The sequence below is a fragment of the Bos grunniens genome, chromosome 29, assembly GCF_055505025.1.
Source record: "Bos grunniens cultivar Pamir isolate PY7600 chromosome 29, Bosgru_T2T1.0, whole genome shotgun sequence".
NCBI classification, from domain to species: Eukaryota; Metazoa; Chordata; class Mammalia; order Artiodactyla; family Bovidae; genus Bos; species Bos grunniens.
Window position 1 is genome coordinate 23,318,624 of NC_141193.1, and position 22,010 is coordinate 23,340,633.

A 22,010-nucleotide genomic window follows, 5' to 3' on the forward strand; every position below is an offset into this window, starting at 1 on the left:
ACATTTATTTATTTTTTTATTTTTTAACTTTACAATATTGTATTGGTTTTGCCATATATCAACATAAATCTGCCACAGGTATACATGTGTTCCCCATCCTGAACCCTCCTCCCTCCTACTTCCCCATACCATCCCTCTGGGTCATCCCAGTGCTCCAGCCCCAAGCATCCAGTATTGTGCATCGAACCTGGACTGGCGACTCATTTCATATATGATATTATACATGTTTCAATGCCATTCTCCCAAATCATCCCACCCTCTCCCTCTCCCACAGAGTCCAAACTGTTCTATACATCAGTGTCTCTTTTGCTGTCTCGTATACAGGGTTATTGTTACCATCTTTCTAAATTCCATATATATGCGTTAGTATACTGTATTGGTGTTTTTCTTTCTGGCTTACTTCACTCTGTATAATAGGTTCCAGTTTCATCCACCTCATTAGAACTGATTCAAATGTTTTCTTTTTAATGGCTGAGTAATACTCCATTGTGTATATGTACCACAGCTTTCTTATCCATTCATCTGCTGATGGACATCTAGGTTGCTTCCATGTCCTGGCTATTATAAACAGTGCTGCGATGAACATTGGGGTACATGTGTCTCTTTCCCTTCTGGTTTCCTCAGTGTGTATGCCCAGCAGTGGGATTGCTGGATCATAAGGCAGTTCTATTTCCAGTTTTTAAAGGAATCTCCACACTGTTCTCCATAGTGGCTGTACTAGTTTGTATTCCCACCAACAGTGTAAGAGGATTCCCTTTTCTCCACACCCTCTCCAGCATTTATTGCTTGTAGACTTTTGGATCGCAGCCATTCTGACTGGCGTGAAATGGTACCTCATAGTGGTTTTGATTTGCATTTCTCTGATGAGTGATGTTGAGCATCTTTTCATGTGTTTGTTAGCCATCTGTATGTCTTCTTTGGAGAAATGTCTATTTAGAGGAACATACATTTAATAAGCACATTCTTTTTTTTTATTTTTAAACTTTACAATATTGTATTAATTTTGCCAAATATCAAAATGAATCCGCCACAGGTATACCTGTGTTCCCCATCCTGAACCCTCCTCCCTCCTCCCTCCCCAAACCCTCTCTCTGGGTCGTCCCAGTGCACCAGCCCCAAGCATCCAGTATCGTGCATCGAACCTGGACTGGCGACTCGTTTCATACATGATATTATACATGTTTCAATGCCATTCTCCCAAATCTCCCCACCCTCTCCCTCTCACACAGAGTCCATAAGACTGATGTATACATCAGTGTCTCTTTTGCTGTCTCGTACACAGGGTTATTGTTACCATCTTTCTAAATTCCATATATATGCGTTAGTATACTGTATTGGTGTTTTTCTTTCTGGAGTATTACTCAGCCATTAAAAAGAATACATTTGAATCAGTTCTAATGAGGTGGATGAAACTGGAACCTATTATACAGAGTGAAGTAAGCCAATAAGCACATTCTTATTTAATTCAATTGTATAGCTAGGTTTGTGAAAAACAGAATTAGATCGCTTTTAGTATTGCTTCGGGAGAAGGCAATGGCACCCCACTCCAGTACTCTTGCCTGGAAAATCCCATGGATGGAGGAGCCTGGTGCACTGCAGTCCATGGGGTCGCTAGGAGTCGGACACAACTGAGCGACTTCACTTTCACTTTTCACTTTCATGCATTGGAGAAGGAAATGGCAACCCACTCCAGTGTTCTTGCCTGGAGAATCCCAGGGACGGGGGAGCCTGGTGGGCTTCCGTCTATGGGGTCGCACAGAGTCGGACACGACTGACATGACTTAGCAATAGCAACAGCAGCAGCAGTATTGCTTCAAATCTGCTGCTAAGCTGCTAAGTTGCTTCAGTTGTGTCCGACTCTGTGTGACCCCATAGGTGGCAGCCCACCAGGCTCCCCCGTCCCTGGGATTCTCCAAGTAAGAACACTGGAGTGGGTTGCCATTTCCTTCTCCAATGCATGAAAGTGAAAAGTGAAAGTGAAGTCGCTCAGTTGTGTCCGACTCCTAGCGACCCCATGGACTGCAGCGCACCAGGCTCCTCCGTCCATGAGATTTTCCAGGCAAGAGTACTGGAGTGGGGTGCCATTGCCTTCTCCAAATCTATGGGGCCTCAAAGTGTGAACTGGGCTTCCCTAGTGGCGTAGTGGTAAAGAATCTCTCTGCAATGCAGGAGCCATGGTAGGAATTGTGGGTTTGATCCCTGGGTTGGGAAGATCCCCTGGAGGAGGAAATAGCAACTCTCTCCAGTATTCTTGCCTGGAGAATACCATGGACAGAGGAGCCTGGTGGGCTATAGTCCATAAGGCCCTAAAGAATCGGACATGACTTAGCTACTAAACAACAACAAAAGTGAATTAGCTGTTACTGAGCTCAAGAAGACTCTAAGAGATGGGACACAGGAATAACTCATCATGAGAGAGGGGAGTTAGGAGAAGAGGAAAGTTTCCTTTGCTTTGCAGAAACTTTTCAGTTTAATTAGATCCCATTTGTTTATTTTTGTTTTTATTTTCATTACTCTAGGACGTGGATTGAAATTATGTCAAAGTAATCTGCCTATGCTTTCCTCTAAGAGTTTTATAGTGTCTGGGCTTACATTTAGGTCTTTATCCATTTTGAATTTATTTTTGTGCATGGTTTTAAGAAGTATTCTGATTTCATTCATTTACATGTAGCTGTCCAGTTTTCCTAGTGCCACTTATTGAAGAGATGTATTTTATTTTTAATAAATAATTTTTTATTATTTACTTATTACTTTTACTAATACTTTAAATTATTTACTTATTACTTTTTTTGCCTATTTAGTCAGATATATTCTATCTTATCTTTTCCAAAAGAATGTCAGAGCCTTGAGGGTAAGGATTTATACATTTAGTTATCTCCCATAGGGAGATATTAAAAGTAATTGTTAAAAATCCAGGCTTGGAGTTAAATGGACTTAGATTTCACATGACCTTTGTAACATTTAGTAAACTACTTCATTTCTAAAATGGGAGTGATAAGACTTAGTTCATAGGATTTGGGGGAGAATGAAACTAAAGTATTATACATATAATGCTTTGACATATGGCGTGGTGAGGTCAGCATATAAGTGCTAATAGAGGAAGGCTGTTGGGGATACACACACAATCAGTGCTCAATAAATGTAAGTTATTAGTTTTTCATTTTACTGAGTGGATGTTAATTGAACAAATAATGTTTCTAAAATCCCAATCAAATATTCTCCTTGGTATAAGCAAAAGTTCCTTATTTTAAGAGTTAATTTTTAAGGCTGTGGTCCTGAGGGAACCTCTGGATTTCTACCAGTACCTCTAATCAGGTCCCCAGATCTCTAAACCCAGGATAAAACTGGCTCAGTCTCCTGTCACTGCCTGGCACTGATTACAGGCAACGATACGGTATCCCTTCTCAAAGATGGAGAAAAGCCTCCGGGCAGTCTCAATCAGATATCACGTCAGGAAAATTTTGAAGTCAGTCCAACCTCTGATCCCCCACACAGAACAGAGAGTTAAGGGGTAACTCTTAATTCGTTCTCTTGTGTTAGCACCACACAATTTGTCTGTTTGAACGACGGAGGGCAGCAGTTGGACTGAGAGGGACAGCGGACGAAACTGCAGGCTGAAAGAGGTGAGTGACTAAATCTGGGCTGAACTTTTCCTAAGTCCCCACCCTCAGGTAGTAAAGGCTTTGGGAAGGACCATCTCCCATTTCTGGTCTTCCCTGGTGGCTCCGTGGCAAGAATCTGCCTGTCAGTGCAGGAGATGCAGGTTCAGTCCCTGGGCCGGGAAGATCCCCTGGAGAAGGAAATGACAACCCACTCCAGTATTCTTGCTTGGGAAATCCCATGGACAGAGAAGCCTGGCAGGGAAATCCCATGGGGTCACGAGAGTTGGACACGACTTAGTGACTGGGCATGCACCCACGCACCTCCTACCTCTAGTCTGTCCACGTTGACCATGAGGTGGACACTGGCATGGTTGGACTGGCTCCATCGTTTCAGAGGGCTCTTCCCAGAAAATGACCCCAGTTACTGTAAACCTGAGCAGACTGGAGTTGGAAGGGCATGAAAAATAGACTGAAGTTTACTGAAGTAAAGATCTGGGAGATTCTTCAGTGCATCCTTGGGTCCTTTCTTCCTAGCAGCAGTGGCCGTCCTCTTAGAGACAGGTTCGTCCTCCAGAAGGCAGAGTCACTAGGGGCTCATGGGAACAAGACCCATAGCTTCCAGAAAGCCCTTTCTCCTGAAGTCCAAAATATCCAAATCCAAAGTGTTAGTTGCTCAGTCGTGTTTGACTCTTTGAGCTCCCAAGGACTGCAGCCCACCAGGCTCTTCTGTCAATGGGATTCAAAAATACCCAAGTGTGCCTCTAATTCCAAAGAGGGGGAGGTGACAGGGAGGGCAGCACTGCTCTCTCTCCTTCTGTCTCTAAGTGACCCTTTTCCTTTGTTTCCACAGAATGCCTGAAATGAGAATGGTAGCTGAGAACTCTTCTGGGACAGAGTTCATCCTCGCAGGCTTAACCAGCCAGCCAGAACTCCAGATCCCCTTCTTCTTCCTATTTCTAGGTTTTTACATGGTCACTGTGGTGGGGAACCTGGGCTTGATAACCCTGATTGGACTCAACTCTCACCTGCACACCCCCATGTACTTTTTCCTCTATAACTTATCCTTCATAGATTTCTGCTATTCCACTGTTATCACTCCCAAAATGCTGATGAGTTTTGTCTCAAAGAAGAACATCATCTCCTACGCAGGGTGTATGACTCAGCTCTTCTTCTTTCTTTTCTTTGTCATCTCTGAGTCCTTCATCCTGTCAGCGATGGCATGTGACCGCTATGTTGCCATCTGTAAGCCACTGGTGTACATGGCCACCATGTCTCCCCAGATCTGTTTACTTCTTTTGCTGGGTGTCTATGTGATGGGGTTTGTTGGGGCCATGGCCCACACAGCGTGCATGGTGAGACTGACCTTCTGTGCCAACAATCTTGTTGACCACTACATGTGTGACATCCTTCCCCTTCTTGAGCTCTCTTGCACCAGCACCTATGTAAATGAGCTGGTGGTCTTCATTGTTGTGGGCATCGATATTGGTGTGCCCACAGTTACCATCTTCATTTCTTATGCCCTTATCCTCTCTAGCATTCTCCATATTCATTCCACCGAGGGCAGGTCCAAAGCGTTCAGCACCTGTAGCTCCCACATTATTGCAGTTTCTCTTTTCTTTGGGTCGGGGGCGTTCATGTACCTCAAACCATCTTCTCTTTTACCCATGAACCAGGGGAAAGTGTCCTCCTTGTTCTATACCATTGTGGTACCCATGCTCAACCCCTTAATCTATAGCCTGAGGAATAAGGATGTCAAAAGTGCTCTGAAGAAAACGTTAAGCAAAATATTGTTCTCCTGAGAAGGGGGCAATATTTAGGAAAGGGACATTTTTCCTTCCATAGATGATTCAAGTTCCATTGATTACATGGAGGAAATTTTAACTCTTTCTCAACAAGTTTGTCTTTCCCCTTTTAAGTGACCTTTAACTTAAGAAGATTGTTAAAACTAGAGGATACTCATAGTTAGTGGGCCTTAAGGATCATTTGAGCTTCCCTGATGATTCAGACAGCAAAGAATCTGCCTGCAACTCAGGAGACCTGGGTTTGATCCCTGGGTCAGGAAGATCCCCTGGAGAAGGGAATGGATACCCATGTGTTTTGTCTGGAGAATTCCATGGACAGAGGAGCCTGGAGGGCTACAGTTCCTGAGGTTGCAAAGAGTCAACATGACTGAGTGACTAAAACTTTCATTTTTCACTTTCAAGAATTATTTAGTTAAGTTGTCTTATTTCTGAGAACAGATTCAGGCTTAGGTAACTTCCCCAAGGTCACTCAGCTACTCAGCAGCTGAACTGTGACTAGAATCCAGGCTCTTGCTTTTTAATACTGATTTCTTTCCATTACTGTTCACTTTCTTCCTCCTTCAGCTGCCTTAGAAGGTTTCATTTCAAGTGTGAGTTGGTCTAGGACATGAAAGTCTGGTTTTGTCTACAGAAATTTCAGGCAACTTTTCAAGGGCTAATTTTAAATATCACATTTTCACATGAAGGTAGGAGGTATAACACTTTGTTGAGATGGTCTTGGCTGAATGACCAGACAGATTCTTGAAGAATTCTGCACAGTGTGTGGGGAAGTGTGCTAGAGCCCGGACAGCAGCACACGCGGTACCTCCTGAGATAGCGATGTGGAGCTTTGGCCACTTGGACTTCAGTGGATTTGGCCAGAGTGCATGAAAGACCTCAAAGAATATGTCAGTGTTACAAAGGACAGGATTTGGGAAATATTTCACACACAATCATTTCCTTGTTTTCAAATTGTGCTTTTAAAGCAAGAGTGGAGAAATCTGCCACTCAAGGTGGTCAGCTGAGGATTTGGAGACTATTTCAGAACCATAGAAAACCTAGTGTTATCCAGTCAGCACCACGCGGCAGAAAGTGACAGAGGAAATGGTCACTGATTGTTATGGTACTGCTTCATTTTTTTGTGTGACCCTTTAGATCAACTTTCTGGTACCTTACTCCAAGCCCTGGGAGGCATTCTTTAACAGTTCCATCACTGGGCTCTGTGGCCTCTGGTTTCTGGTTGGGTTAGGCAGGTTTTCTTTCATCAGCAGAGAAAATCAGAAGGTGAGAGGAGTGTGATATTCATAATATTTATTTCCTAGAATTTCTTCCAGCTGGCTACAGTGTCAGGAACTGAGTGCCCTGTTTCCAACTTGGTTACAGTAACTGTTCCCTCCTCTGTCTCTTCATGCCAACGGGCTACAATCTCTCCTGGCTGTTGCTAGTCTGGGGAGCTCTATCTCCCTTTGGTGGTCTCTCCAAATCACTTTTTGTGTATACCCCTGCAAATAGTTTCCTTGTTATATTTTTCAGCTACTTTGTTTTCTGCTGGGACCCTAGCTAACACACCTTACAGTAAAGGGTGGAAGTACAGCCTAAGTTTGTACATCCATAGCCTGATGTTTCTACGTATAAGTGGTAGGGTTGCCTTTTGTTTTAAAAGAAAACTGTAGGGGATAAATTTTTTTTTGAAGCAACAATACATGAAATGCAATGATAATAATTTTGGTTTATGAGAGTCTCTTTAGGAAAAGTCTCTTCTATATGGAAAAATGAAGTTTGGATGGAGGTATAGCTTTGCCTGTTGGGTTGCACAGATCAATAAGGGTGAGTTCAAAAGTATGAGAGCAAAATGAGAGATCTGTGCTTTACACAGCATAGAACAGATGGATGGACAGTATGGAAGCTGGGTGACTGGGATAGGTGAGAGGAAGAGAGTAGCATAAAGACCTAGAAAAATCAGAGACTAGGGAACTGGAAGGTAGAATCAAATTTGGACCCTAGCTTTTACTCAGTAGCTACGCAGTCTTCACCAAGTTACTTGATGTCTCTGAGCAAATGTTTTCACAGGATTATTCAGAGAATTAAATGGCAAATGCTCAGCAAACTTCATCTCCATTCCTGCTAGATCCTCTTCTCTTAGCATCAGCACTTCCACTAATCTATTGTGTGACCTTGAGATAATCGCTCCATCTTTCTGGGCTCATGCTTACTTACATGAAAAATGATTATGCTAGATCAGATTATTTCTACATTCTATTCACCATATATATTTATTTGTATATTAAATGCATAGTACAGGTTCATGATGTTTACTAGTATTACCAAAAAATGATCAGTGAAAGGGCATCTGATCCTTTCTCATCCTTTCGTAGCCTCCCTTGGGGCCATAACTGTTGCTTGTGAATTGTATGTATTTTTGACAGTCTTTGCACATACATACACACAATGTTGTCTTTATTTTCAGAGTCTATGAGCAGTTGCTTTAAACAGATGAAAATTAATTAGAAGAGGAGGGAATAAGGAATTCTTATTGGGTAAATAAATGAATAAAAAGGTAGAAAAGATGTATGTGAAGGGTCACGGGTAGCCAAAAAAAGGGAGAGAGAAAGGAACACTGTGAAAGCAAGAAACACCATCTCTAGCTACAAAAGTTTGTTTCTCAAAACAGAGCTCACAGCCAGAATTTTTTTTTCTGATCTCTTGCTTTCAATTTTGTTTTTATAATTGTGCAAAATCCTACCATATGGATGTATTATATCCAGTGAACATTTTTCTACTGCTGTATGTTATTTTCATATTTCCAAATTATAAATAATGCTCAACAACATTAAATAAATCTGAGTCTCCCCATTAAAATATATTCTTAGACAAGGAATTATTGAATCACACAAGATTCTTGAACTTTATTGCAAAATCCCTTTTTGAAAATTCAATTTCAAGCTACACTCTAGCAGCATACACACATCTCGACTGTCCACTTTGGCCCAATTCTGTACTGATGAGGGTGGCATTCATGAAAACTTATCACCTTTAATTTTGGTGGTGGTGTTTGTATTATCGTCTCTTCCTTCTATATCTTTTCTTTCCTCTACTTCATAAAGTATTTGTGGTGCCTGAATGGATAAAGAAAAGAGGGAGCAAATTGAAAATGTTTTCTCTTTCCTTTTCCTTCCTTATACACTCTTTTAATTTCTTAAATGGCTCTTTCTTGGTTTAATCATATTGCTGGTAATCTTTTTAATCCTAGGACAGGAAGGTGCTCTGGAGCCTTCCAGTCTGTGACTACCTACTGTGAGGTGTCTTTCTGGAATACCTTTCTCCTGCCCTGGTTCATTTTTGTGCCTCTGCTCATGATGCTTGCAATGTAAAGTCCTTGTCACTTTCTTTTCTGTATCTATCCCTACCACAAATTAGACTGTGTAGTTTTGTGTGAGCAGAGTTCTTGGTGTCTGTTTTGAGACATTCCCCACACCAAGCACAGTGCCCAGCACATGCACAGTGGAGATTAAACAAATATCTGTTGGATGCAAGATTGGATCATCTAGCAGTTTTAGCAGCTGACTTACCAAAGGGGTTTTCCTGTTCTGTCTTCTGACAACACATCTCTTCCAGCACACAGATAAACACATGCTTAGTCCCTAATATCCCATCATTAATGCCTTGATTATATTGCTGCTAGTCACTCAGTCACGTCGGACTCTTTGCAACATTATGAACTGTAGACTGCCAGACTCCTCTGTCCGTGAAATTCTGCAGGCAAGAATACTGGAATGGGTTGAGATTTCCTTCTGTAGGGGATCTTCCTGATCCAGGGATCAAACCTGTGTCTCCTGAATTGGCAGGCAGATTCTTTACCACTGAGCCACTTGGGAAGCCCTTGATTATGTTATTCTTATGTTTACTCCTGTCCCCTAATTTTAGGCACATGCCACCTGGCATCTGTAGCAGAAGTCAGACCCTACCCTTATCTGTAAACCACCACTTTGCTGCTGCTAAGTTGCTTCAGTCATGTCCAACTCTTTGTGACCCCATGGACTCTAGCCAGCAGGCTCCTCTGTCCATGGAATTCTCTAGGCAAGAACACTGGAGTGGGTTGCCATGCCCTTCTCCAGGCATTGAACCCTTCCTGACCCAGGATTGAACCTGAGTCTCCTGTGGCTCCTGTATCAAACACGGATTCTGAGCCACAGGGGAAGCCCAAACCAGCACTTTATACTCCTCCTAGTAGTAAAATTTATAGTTTTCTATAAAACGAATACCTTCAGCAAACTCTAAGCCACTATCCAACTGAACATAGGACTTCAAGAGAAATTTAACAGTTGGGCATTCATTTCATATTCCCCATTTTAGTTAATATGCCAGAGACAGCAAGCTGAAGAAAAATTTGTACAATATAGAAATGAATCATTCACGTATTAAGTTCCCATTTTCCCCAGAGTAATGGAAACCACAATCTCAAATGATTGTGTTCAGAACATTAATACACTTAGAAAAGAGTTGCCAAGATCACAGCCTGATTCTTTGCTGACTTTGCATAGCACCATTTCCTCAGAGCAAAGCTTCCTTTGTCTTTAATCTCAATCTGGGGACATTTGATAACACAGAGTTCTTGAAACTTTGCAAGTTCCTTGGTAATTTATTGGGGAAGATTACTACTTTTCTCTTTGTAATTAAAAGTGCATTGTGGGGAGATATTTTGAGACTATGAAGTGTGATGTTCCCTTTCAATCTTTCACACCCTAGTTTTAAGATCCATTGATGGTGCTTGCCTGATTCTATTACTCTGATGGTTGTAAAATGGAGATCTTCTAACTCCATCAAACTTTTGTTATTTGTTTCCAACTCCATCAAATTTTTGTAGTTTTGTCAGGAAGAACCCTTATTTCTTCTATATTCGTTCATTCATTCATTCATTTATATCATTATGGACTCATACATTCTAATTTTGTCTGAGTTATGATTCATTATCATCATTATTTCCTTTGATGCTCAATTTGTCCCTGGTTTGTCCAGTGCAACCCTCCTCACGCTGGATCTTATGACCTTTCAATATATCTACATTAGAGTTTGAGCACCTTATTATTTTCTGGCAAAACAATCCGGCTTATCCTGTTCTTTCCCAGCCCAAGCACTGGTTTTATGTGGAGACAAATGGTGTTTAAAACTGAAATATGAGTGTTAGGTGAAATGAGCTTTATTTAGTGTGATTCTGCAAGCAGCTGTTTAATGGGAGAACACTTGTCTCTGTAGTCATTTATGTTTGCTCTTTGAGGACGCCTTGTATGTGTAAGTGAGACTTGCTTTCTGCAAAGAGGCCAATGCTCTGTGTCCCAAACATGGTGGTTCCTTAGTGTTGTTTCTCACCATGTTTCACTTGCACACACAATAGTTTCCCAGTTCAATCAGTGACTAATGAGACCACAGAAAAGGAAGAGCCAGGCCTGGAGTGGGAGAAAAAACACCCTGAGACACTTGACCCCACAATTTGGTTGTAGATGCCATTCAGTCTGGCCTCCTCAAGGATATGACTCCTTCTCTCTCTTCCTCCTTCTTCACCCATCTTGCAATAACTGTGATTTGAGAATGAAGGTGGGCAAGAGTCTCACAAGATTCATGGGACCACGTTCCTCAAACACAAACAATAACATTTTATACAAGTTCTCATTTAGACTTCCTATATGTTGATATGAGATGATTCTCTCTGCTTTATACATGGGCAAACTGAGGCTTAAAGATGTTAAGAACTTACCTGAAATAGATGGTACAGATAGTAAGTGGTGAAGGAAAGAACTGAATTTAGACTGGCTGACTCTGGCGTTCACACTCCTGCCACTCGCTGCCTTCCAGAGGCTCAGTCTGCATGTGCAAGAAGCTGTGATGCATGCATATGCACGTTGTGCCAAGTCCAAGGTCTTGCTGCCTCAGGGCTGGACTTGTCCACGCATTCCCTCTCACTTGAAACGATTTGCCAAAAAGAGATGTCAAGGAAGAGTGCCAAAGACTTTTCTCCTTATCCAATGCACTGATTTGATAGGGTCAGTAATACAAGCATATGTGAGACCTGCTGGACTACGGTGATACGGATTGTGAAGTCAAATATCCAGAAAATGTTTGAGGTTATAGTCTCAACCTTGGTTAGGTGATCTAACACATGCAGACAGCTTAATGCCTGGGCAGATACAGAAGGTGCTAGATAAATGCTGAACAAATCCTGAGTGAGATCTTAAAATGTTAAATTATGCAGTGTTTTGTTTTTAATTTTTTTAAAATAATTTTTCTTAAATTTGCAGAAGCAATGCTTGAGTGTTGTAAGAATACGTAAAAGTATTGGTAAGCAAAAGATTAAAAAATCTGTGATCCTACCACCAAGAGATAACTAGTCACTCTTAGGATTTGGGTGTTCATTCTTTCAGAAATTTGTGTTGTGTACCTATGATGACTTAAATTGGTTTGCAAAAACAACAAACACATATATATCCACAAACGCAACAACAAATGTGGTCAAATGGTTTGATTTTATAACTTTTTTTTCTCATTCTGTAACACAATGTAAACAGCTCTCCATGTGACTAAATACATTTGAAAATCATGATTTTTAAAAATGGCTATACTCATTATATTAGGAGTTGTAAGATCAGTGGAATGATGTAAAATGTTTCTGTTGGCTGCACAGGACAACATTGTTTCCTTCTTTACAAAGAGTTTTTTTTTTTTTTTAACAGTGATGTGTTCATCTGAGGATTCTAAATTTCCTTTTCTAAAATTCTAAGATCAGCTTTCTCTTTGACTCTTTCTCATGCGTGACATTCTGCACTTTCCTCCCACCACCTGAGTTCAGGTTTCCCTGGTCTCCAGCCCCATCCTTCTCCTACACTCTTTACCAAAAGTCAGAATCAAGTTTGGAGATGTCAGCTCTCCCCTTTTGCTCACCATCAACTACAAACTCTGGTGCTAACCAGTTTCCACCCCAAATGTGATTTTAGCTTCTTTGAGGCTTCACCTTCCTAGTAGGGAGAAGACTCTCTGTCCTATACAGGTAAATGAAGAAGCAACCCTTTCTCTTCCTCCTTATTTGCCCCTACTTCACTCCAAGGAAGTGAATGGTTTACAGGACTGATCAGAAATTAGGAAAATTAACTTATAATGTGGTTCAGGGTGGCCCAGCCCCCTTTTTAAGGCCTTTCTCATTTCTAGTTAAGACATGCACATTCTCAGAATCTCTGTTCATCTCCTCCATCTGCAACCCTTCTCCTTTGTTGAGAACACCAACTGTTGTCCAGCTCAGTTTAGACCTGGATTCATAAATTTAGTCTCTGATGTGCAGTGAGGGAGTTATAAGGTCCTACTGTAGATGTACATCCAAGCTCGGTCTTCTAATTAACTTTATCAGGAATAAAACTGGCATTTTTTCGCCCCCTGACTTCTGTGTCTAACTTCTCAATTGATTCTCGAGTCAGAGAGGGAAGCAGGATTTAATGTACCACCATCATTAATCTACCCTAACTACATCTCACCCCTCTCTGCCATGTATGCAATGATTCAAGTCTCAATGTCATTTTCCATTTCCCAAATTTGCAATGCTTTTTTTTTCTTTCCCTCCATATGACTTTTAATATTTCCTTTTGTGGTTCTCTTTGCCCAGAACATGCTCCTGATTTTCTCTCTTGATTAAGTTCTACTTAACAGTAGAGACTAATAGAAATGCATTTCTAAAACCACATCATAAAGCAGATTGTGCATCTTCATGCATGTGTGTGAGGTAAGTTGCTTCAGTCATGTCTGACTCTGCGACCCCATGGACTGTAGCCTGCCAGTCTCCTCTGTCCATGGGATTCTCCAGGTAAGAATACAGGAATGGGTTGCCAAGCCCTCCTCCAGGGGATCTTCCCGACCCAGGGGTTGAACCCAAGTCTGTGTCTCCTGCATTGGCAGGTGGGTTCTTTAGCACTAATGCCACCTGGGAAGCCTGTATTTCCATAATTACATGTAATGACTGGAAGTTGTTTTTGAATAAAGATCTGCTGCCAAACCAAAGACACACTTTCTATAATACTCTGTAAGTGATTTTTTTTCAATCTCATTTTATTTATTTATTTATTTTACAATATTGTGTTGTTTTTGCCATACATCAACATGCATCCACCATGGGTGTACACGTGTTCCCCATCCTGAACCCCCCTCCCACCTCCCTCCCCATCCCATCCCTCTGGGTCATGCCAGTGCACCAGCCCGGAGGACCCTGTATCATGCATCAAAACTGGACTGGCGATTCATTTCACATGTGATAATTTACATGTTTCAATGCCATTCTCCCAAATCATCCTGCCCTCACCCTCCCCCACAGAGTCCAAAAGACTGTTCTATACATCTGTGTCTCTTTTGCTGTCTCGCATACAGGGTTATCATTACCATCTTTCTAAATTCCATATATATGCATTAATATACTGTATTGGTGTTTTTCTTTCTGGCTTACTTCACTCTGTATAATAGGCTCCAGTTTCATCCATCTCATGAGAACTGATTCAAATGCAATTTTTAAGAGTAAATTATTTTCTGAGTTTTACAAGGTACACAAAAAGCTATTCCAAAGCTATTCTGTATTGATTTTACACAGAATCACAAAGGCAAATAAATGAACATAGAAACCATGAAAAATAGAACCTTATAAAAATAATGACCAATTTAAACACATACTAGCAGTTTAATCACTAATAAAAATAATTTTTGCGCCATTACCTTCCTTAGATGTTAAACATAATCCTTATTATTATTATTTGCTATTGCTTTTATGGTCCACAAAACATTAAAAAAGCTGGTCAGACAATCAAATGCATTTCTGTCTGCCTAGAAAAGGAGCTTATTATTCATTATTAGAGAAAAGAGGAGTCCTTGGACAATTGAAGGTTTAAAAAACTTTATGTAGGATTATGAAGCATGGTCTCTGAAATCTGCAAAGTTTGTTCATTTTATCCTTTAAACTGCATCCACACAACAGTTCCCTGGAAGGGGGAAACATCATTCAAAATAGAGAAAAACACTGAGGGAGACTTTGTTACGCCCTTTTAAAAGGTGATTTTGGCCGGTGTGTCTGCCTTAATCACAGGGATATGAGAAAGTTGTCCCACAGCTTGGAATGGTTTCCCTACCTCCAGTCCCTGCCACCCCCCTCCTTAATCTCCAGTCACTTTTCTGTCAGCCAGCATTCTTAACTACAAACGGAACACTGATTCTGGTTAACTTCTTCCAAAAAAAGGGAGTTGTCAGGAAATGAGGTGGTTCACAGAAACTCACAGCAGTTTTTGGAGACAGGTAGCATCTAGGAGAAGCCAGGTGGTAGAAGCCCAGCTAAGTCACACCTCAGAACTGTCTGGTTAGGCTGAGCTGGCTGCTCCTGTTGGCCACCAACACCTGACATTTGTTACCGATTGACTGATTTTTGTCTCTTTTTTTTTGTGTGTGCCAAAAAAGAATATAAATTGTTTCTCTTTTTTGTGTCACAGAAAGAGCATGGGAATATCTGAGCTGAGCTCAGGTCTTATGTTCTCAAGATTTCACAGAAAAAGGCCAAGTTCTGACTCCATCCAAGGCTTACACAAGGGAGGGTCTCCAAATGCAGGAGTGCCAATGCTGGACAGTCACGAACAACTAGTTTCATCACTATTTACTTTTTGAGTTTTAAACCTGAATTTCACTTCCTCAGGGAGGACATTCCTGACCCTCCAGATTCAGGAGAGCACCGCCACCTGCCCCCCCCCCCCCCCCCATTAAATGGTTTCATAGCAACCCATAACTTCTTTCTGGCACACTTACTGTATTTCCAATTAATTATTAAAGTTAATTAATTATTAGACTCAATTAGAAGCAGCTGTTTATTTTCTCCATCTAAATTACCTATTTGAAAGAAAAGGGACTACGTGTTTCCGCTATTGCTTTATTTTTAGTGACAAACACAGGGTCTAGAATGTGGTAGATGTGCTCTATATATCTACATTTCTTATGTTTTATTTGTTGCTATTGCTACTGCTAAGTCACTTCAGTCGTGCCTGACTCTGTGCGACCCCATGGACTGCAGCCTTCCAGGCTCCTCCATCCATGGGATTTTCCAGGCAAGAGTACTGGAGTGGGGTGCCATTACCTTCTCCAATGTTTTATTTGTAAATGATAGCTATTCCCTCCTTCTCCCTAGTTGAGGCTGACTTCTGGATAATTTTTACTATCCAAGTTACTTACTTTTTCTTCACCTGTGTCTAACAGGCTGTTTAACATATTCAAAGGATTCCTCATTTCAACAATCATGTTTTATTTCTAAAAGCTCTGTTGGAGGGAATTCCCTGGTTGGAGAACTAAAATCCCACAAGCTGCACAGTGTAGTCAATAAATAAAATTTAAAGTCTTTAAAAATATGTGATTTTTCCTTTACATGTTATACTTTCATTTTTTCCCCTTTGAATACATCAAATATATTTATTTTGTGTTCTGCCCCTGATAAACATAATAATTTTGCAGATCTGGTTCTATAGATTGTGATTTTTCATTTATGGTGATTATCAAGCTGGTGGCTTATTTTGTGTTTGTTTAGTAATTTTCACTAAGAGTTTATGATCCTTGGGTATTTATCATGGGAAATCCTTTGATAGTTTGATTTAAATTGTATTTTCCCAAGAAAGATATTTTTTTTTGGTTATATATGTAATATGGATTTTCTGCCTAAAACACAGAGATGGTTAGAACTTTCAGGGGATATTTTCTCTCTTTTTCTGCCCTTTTAGAGCCAAGGCCAGGACAGATACATATCTCTGCCCTCTTCCTATGTGAACTTTTTTCTTTCTCTAATTAAGCCATGGGAGATGTTTCCCTATGGGATCCAGTATTATGAGTCAATAATGACACCAGGCTCCCAAACTGGCAACCCAATTAAACTCCAAATCTGGGCCACAGGGGATTGACTAGCTCCCCAAGGACAAACCCCAGGTCCAGTGCTTGTGCACCCCTCTGGATTATTCTCTTTGCTCTCACATGAATTCACTTAGTATCTGCCCCCTCAAATATCAACAAATAGATAACTTTTATATTTTATTCTGAATTCTTAGTTTGCCATAGTAGAGATTTTTCTGAATATAAAGTTTGCAAGATTGCTAGAAATAGCTAGTCTTAATAAAAATAAAAAAGTGAATACACTGACTTCTACTCTGATGAACAGAGATGATTCTTCCTTATTCGTTCATTGCTGAGCCATTGCCACATATCTGCAAAACTGTTATTTAAGAGGGAGAAATGCAGTGGGTAAGAAATTATGTACTAAAGAGAAACATCTATTTTCTTCATAAAAATAAACCTCAGAAACCTCATTTAAATATGGAACTGGAAAAAAGTTTCTCTGAGTAGTGAAGGGGAAACAGAATCCAGTCCTGCGAAACTGTCCTGGCAATTTCCCTTGAGTATGCATCCTGATGCAGCATGCGATCTCTAGAGGGCTTCTGGGAAAAAAAAGTGAGCGTTAGTTGCCCAGTCATGTCTGGCTCTTTGTGATCCCATGGATTGTAGCTGGCCAGGTTCCTTTGTTCATATAATTCTCCAGGCAAGAATACTGGACTGAATAGTCTTTCCCTTCTCCAGGGGACCTTCCCAATTCAGGGGCTGAACCCAGGTCTCCCACACTGCGGGCAGATTCTTTACCATCTGAGCCACCAGGGAAGTCCAGAGGGCTTCTGCTCCTCCTTAGCATTGGATAAATGACCATAAACTTTCTGCTTTGTGGTTTATCTGGAGACAAAGCCAGATGTTCCAATGTAAGTGAGAGGCTGGGGATGACAAAAGAGGAATAAGAGTAAGGAGAGAGGAAGAGGGAAGGGGGAAGAAGGAAGAAGGATGGAGGAAGGAAGAAGGAGGAAGGAGAGAGAGGGACAGACAGTGAAGTGAAAGCTGTATTCTTCCATGGCTGAGTCACATAGCATCACTTCTGCCGTATTCTTTGTCTGAGAAATCCCAAGTCCCTGCCTAGATGCAAGGGTAGAAAGCATAGACACCATCTCTTTATTGGAGGACAGCTTTCCTTCCATTGTATTAAGAGCATGTGGGATGTAAGATGTACGTATATGAGTGTGTGTGCACGTGTGCGCATGTGTGCATGTGCTAGAATGCCATCTTTGGAAAGAATAACCTGCCACTCATGCACACTCTATAGTTGTTATAAACCCAGTATTACATAGGAAACACCCAGCATAAGGCTAGGACTCTGAAGTTGCTTTATATGTATTAATTCTTTTTCTTCTTGATTTACTAAGCAAAATGACTGTCTGGGGAGGCCTTACAAATAGATGTGAAAAGAAAAGAAGTGAAAAGCAAAGCAGAAAAGGAAATATATAAGCATCTGAAGGCAGATTTCCAAAGAATAGCAAGAAGAGATAAGAAAGCCTTCCTCAGTGATCAATGCAAAGAAATAGAGGAAAACAACAGACTGGGAAAGACTAGAGATCTCTTCAAGAAAATTAGAGATACCAAGGCAACATTTAATGCAAAGATGGGCTCGATAAAGGACAGAAATGGTATGGACCTAATAGAAGCAGAAGATATTAAGAAGAGGTGGCAAGAATACACAGAACTGTACAAAAAAGATCTTCATGACCCAGATAATCACGATGGTGTGATCACTGACCTAGAGCCAGACATCCTGGAATGTGAGGTCAAGTAGGCCTTAGAAAGTATCACTATGAACAAAGCTAGTGGAGGTGATGGAATTCCAGTTGAGCTATTTCAAATCCTGAAAGATGATGCTGTGAAACTGCTGCACTCAATATGCCAGCAAATTTGGAGAACTCAGCAGTGGCCACAGGACTGGAAAAGGTCAGTTTTCATTCCAATCCCAAAGAAAGGCAATGCCAAAGAATGCTCAAACTACCACACAATTGCACTCATCTCACACGCTAGTAAAGTAATGCTCAAAATTCTCCAAGCCAGGCTTCAGCAATATGTGAACCGTGAACTTCCTGATGTTCAAGCCGGTTTTAGAAAAGGCAGAGGAACCAGAGATCAAATTGCCAACATCTGCTGGATCATCAAAAAAGCAAGAGAGTTCCAGAAAGGCATCTATTTCTGCTTTATTGACTATGCCAAAGCCTTTGACTGTGTGGATCACAATCAACTGTGGAAAATTCTGAAAGAGATGGGAATACCAGACCACCTGACCTGCCTCTTGAGAAACCTGTATGCAGGTCAGGAAGCAACAGTTAGAACTGGACATGGAACAACAGACTTGTTCCAAAATAGGAAAAGGAGTGCAACAAGGCTGTATATTGTCACCCTGCTTATTTAACTTATATGCAGAGTACATCATGAGAAACGCTGGACTGGAAGAAACACAGCTGGAATCGAGATTGCCGGGAGAAATATCAATTACCTCAGATATGCAGATGACACCACCCTTATGGCAGAAAGTGAAGAGGAACTCAAAAGCCTCTTGATGAAAGTGAAAATGGAGAGTGAAAAAGTTGGCTTAAAGCTCAACATTCAGAAAACAAAGATCATGGCACCCGGTCCCATCACTGCATGGGAAATAGTTGGGGAAACAATGGAAACAGTGTCAGACTTTATTTTTTTGGGCTCCAAAATCACTGCAGATGGTGACTGCAGCCATAAAATTAAAAGACGCTTACTCCCTGGAAGGAAAGTTATGACCAACCTAGATAGCATATTCAAAAGCAGAGACATTACTTTGCCAACAAAGGTCTGTCTAGTCAAGGCTATGGTTTTTCCTGTGGTCATGTATGGATGTGAGAGTTGGACTGTGAAGAAGGCTGAGGGCCAAAGAATTGATACTTTTGAACTGTGGTGTTGGAGAAGACTCTTGAGAGTCCCTTGGACTGCAAGGAGCTCCAACCAGTCCATTCTGAAGGAGATCAGCCCTGGGATTACTTTGGAGGGAATGATGCTAAAGCTGAAACTCCAGTACTTTGGCCACCTCATGGGAAGAGTTGACTCATTGGAAAAGACTCTGATGCTGGGAGGGATTGGGGCCAGGAGGAGAAGGGGACGACAGAGGATGAGATGGCTGGATGGCATCACTGACTCGATGGACTTGAGTCTGGGTGAACTCTGTGAGTTGGTGATGGACAGGGAGGCCTGGTGTGCTGCGATTCGTGGGGTCGCGAAGAGTCAGACACGACTGAGTGACTGAACTGAACTGATAGAAGATCAGTTTTCATGCTTTTGGACTTCATGTGAATCAAATCTTAAAGTATACACTCTTTTGTCTTGGCGTCTTTTGCTCCATAATAGGTTTGTGACATTTATTTAACTTTCATGAACATTCTTGGCATATTGTTAGGTATACATATACACTTTTTTAAATTTGGTATATATCTAAGTGTATAATTTCTGGGTAAAATATATGTTCAAATTTGTTAAATACTACTCATCAGTTTATTGCATCATGTATAGCAATATACAATGTTCTACTATTGTACCAATGATTATAATGTAGAATTCCGCCAATGTTTTATTCCTTGTTCCCAAATAATTCTTCACTCCTTGTTCCTCTTTCACCTATGTTAGGTGGGTAGGTGCAGTGTAAATTTATTTGCTTTAGGTTTTTTGAGCTAGGTATAAATTGGAAATAGCTTGCAGTTAATGCCCTTCCCATATTTAAGCCAAAATCTACTGACAAGAAGGTACTGGTTGGCCAGGAAGAGCAGGTTCAGTGAAAGAGAACTCTTAGGGTAAGAGAGAGCGAAAGACAGAGACTGTCTTAGTCAGAAAGTGGAGAGAAGTCAGTAGGAGACAGCAGGAGCAGGAGGATTTGAATAGTTGCTTATGCTCTTTTTAGTAGGGTGACCATATAATTTGTTACCCAAATCCAGACACTTTTGAGAGTGAGAAGGTTTGCTATTAATAATTATACAGGGATAATGGATGTAAATCAGGAATGTTCCAAGCAATCTAGGATTATTTTAGGCATCCTCAGTGGAAACTTACAAATGCAGTTGCTCACATATCTTTGAAAATTTCTTAGAATATTCATGTAGCAGATGACATGGAGAACAATTTTGCCATCTGAAAGATGACAGAATTAAAACCTTTAGGTACATCTCCTGTTAATACCTTGGCCTGCACACATCCATAGAGTAAGTTTGTGAAGGTGTGTGTGTGTGTATGCGGGTGTGAGCGCATGTGTGAGTGTTTCTTTGCATAAGTGGTACCTTAGTCTCATTTATAGTGAAAGCCAGTCTATAGCGCTTGGTAGAGCTGAGGGTAGGTGGTGTTTGTGACTGTGGTGCTGGTGGAATGTCTCCAGTGTTCTGAGCAGCTCATGGTGCTAGAAACATTTTGTCAGAGGTGCTTTTCATACCACCTACAAGTCTGACCTAACTTTTTTGGGTCCTATTCTCAAATCTCCCTTTACAAATTTGGAAATAGTGGTTAAAATAAGTATGGGATCATCCTCCCTTAATGTCAAGTGTAAGTGCCAAGATTTAACAAAGGATAGAAAATCTGAGGCCCCCCCCTCCCACCTCAATTCAGCACTAAACAACATGAAATCCTCAGAGTTTAGGAGAAGTTTGAGTGAACACCTTAGTCCCAAGATGCTAGGTAAACATCATCATCCAGGTTGTAAACAAAGACAGTCCAATTTCTTCCCTGTAGGGACATAACTCTAAATTACCTAGGGATTGAGACTGTATCTAATCAGATCCCTGAGATCAAGTAGCCCAAAGTTCTCCATGATATACCAGCTGGGGTTCTGGTGAAAATGAGGGTTGCTTTTTTTTTTCTCCTAAAGTTGATATTTACCATCTGGGAAAATCCACCAACAGAAATCTTGGTCTATTCCTAGAGCACCTTGGAGACTGGGGTCTGTAAAAAGCTCTGATTCTCAGCACCTAGGGAATCAGAAGAGTTAAAACATGAAGCTGTCTGCTTTATGCACTAACACCATTTTATCTTTTGAGCTAATGGAAAGAGATTGCTTAATGCCCAGGACTGAAGGGCCGGGAGGAGGAAGGTGAATGTCTGACTCCCATTTTTCCTTATGGCTTTCTTTTAAATTCACAATCAAGGGGTCTGAGAAGTACTGATCCCTTCTTTACTCTTGAAACTGATTCTGGTATCAAATGCAGTGAAGGGACTAAAAGGAAGAAGGCAGGAGGTGCAGCGAGAGGGGACAACTTTTGGCTTCCTCTCAGGTGGGGACCTCTTAAGTGGTTGGAAGGGGCCGGCAGGGTGAATGGAGACAGTATGGGAGAGGAGAGCCTGTCTCTCAGAGTCTGAGGCACAGTGGGTTCAGGTTGTACTCCTGGCTCTTGCAAGGTCTTTCTGAGAGTCGCTGGGCAGCCAGTTCAGGTGCTCCATCTCCTGATCTCCTGAGTGCAGACAGAATTCTTGCTGCCCATGCTAACAGACTCTAGCCTGGATTCATGATCAGCCCAGGGGAGCTAAGATGTAGTCACAGACACATTGTCAATAGCTTGTCAGGGCCGGGGTGGGGAGAGGGCATATAGATGAGAGAAGAAAGGCAAAAAGGAGGGCATTCATGCACTGGCTTATCTTCTAGACTTTTTTCCATCAGCTATGCTTGTGACTATAATCATTTGAAACATTTTGTCCCTTGTTTCTACAGACAGCTCCCCAG

The 22,010-nt window shown here is 41.3% G+C and overlaps 1 protein-coding gene across 2 annotated transcripts; it reads left to right on the forward strand.

Annotated features, from left to right (window-relative positions):
* Nucleotides 1-578: 578 nt before the first annotated feature.
* On the forward strand, nt 579-5,401 carry LOC147342294 (olfactory receptor 8B8). Of its 2 annotated transcripts, XM_086384051.1 has the most exons (2): nt 579-590; nt 4,481-5,401. In XM_086384051.1, the coding sequence occupies exons 1-2, from the start codon at nt 579-581 to the stop codon at nt 5,399-5,401; spliced, it is 933 nt and encodes a 310-aa protein (XP_086240177.1). The 2 variants fall into 2 exon arrangements, with proteins under 2 accessions (XP_086240177.1, XP_086240176.1); XM_086384050.1 differs by lacking the exon at nt 579-590 and having other exon boundaries at nt 4,454-5,401.
* The last annotated feature ends 16,609 nt before the right edge of the window (nt 5,402-22,010 follow it).

What these genes read in the sequence shown, in the direction of transcription:
- LOC147342294 (XM_086384050.1), top strand. Translation starts at nt 4,454, where the DNA reads ATGCCTGAAATGAGAATGGTAGCTGAGAACTCTTCTGGGACAGAGTTC.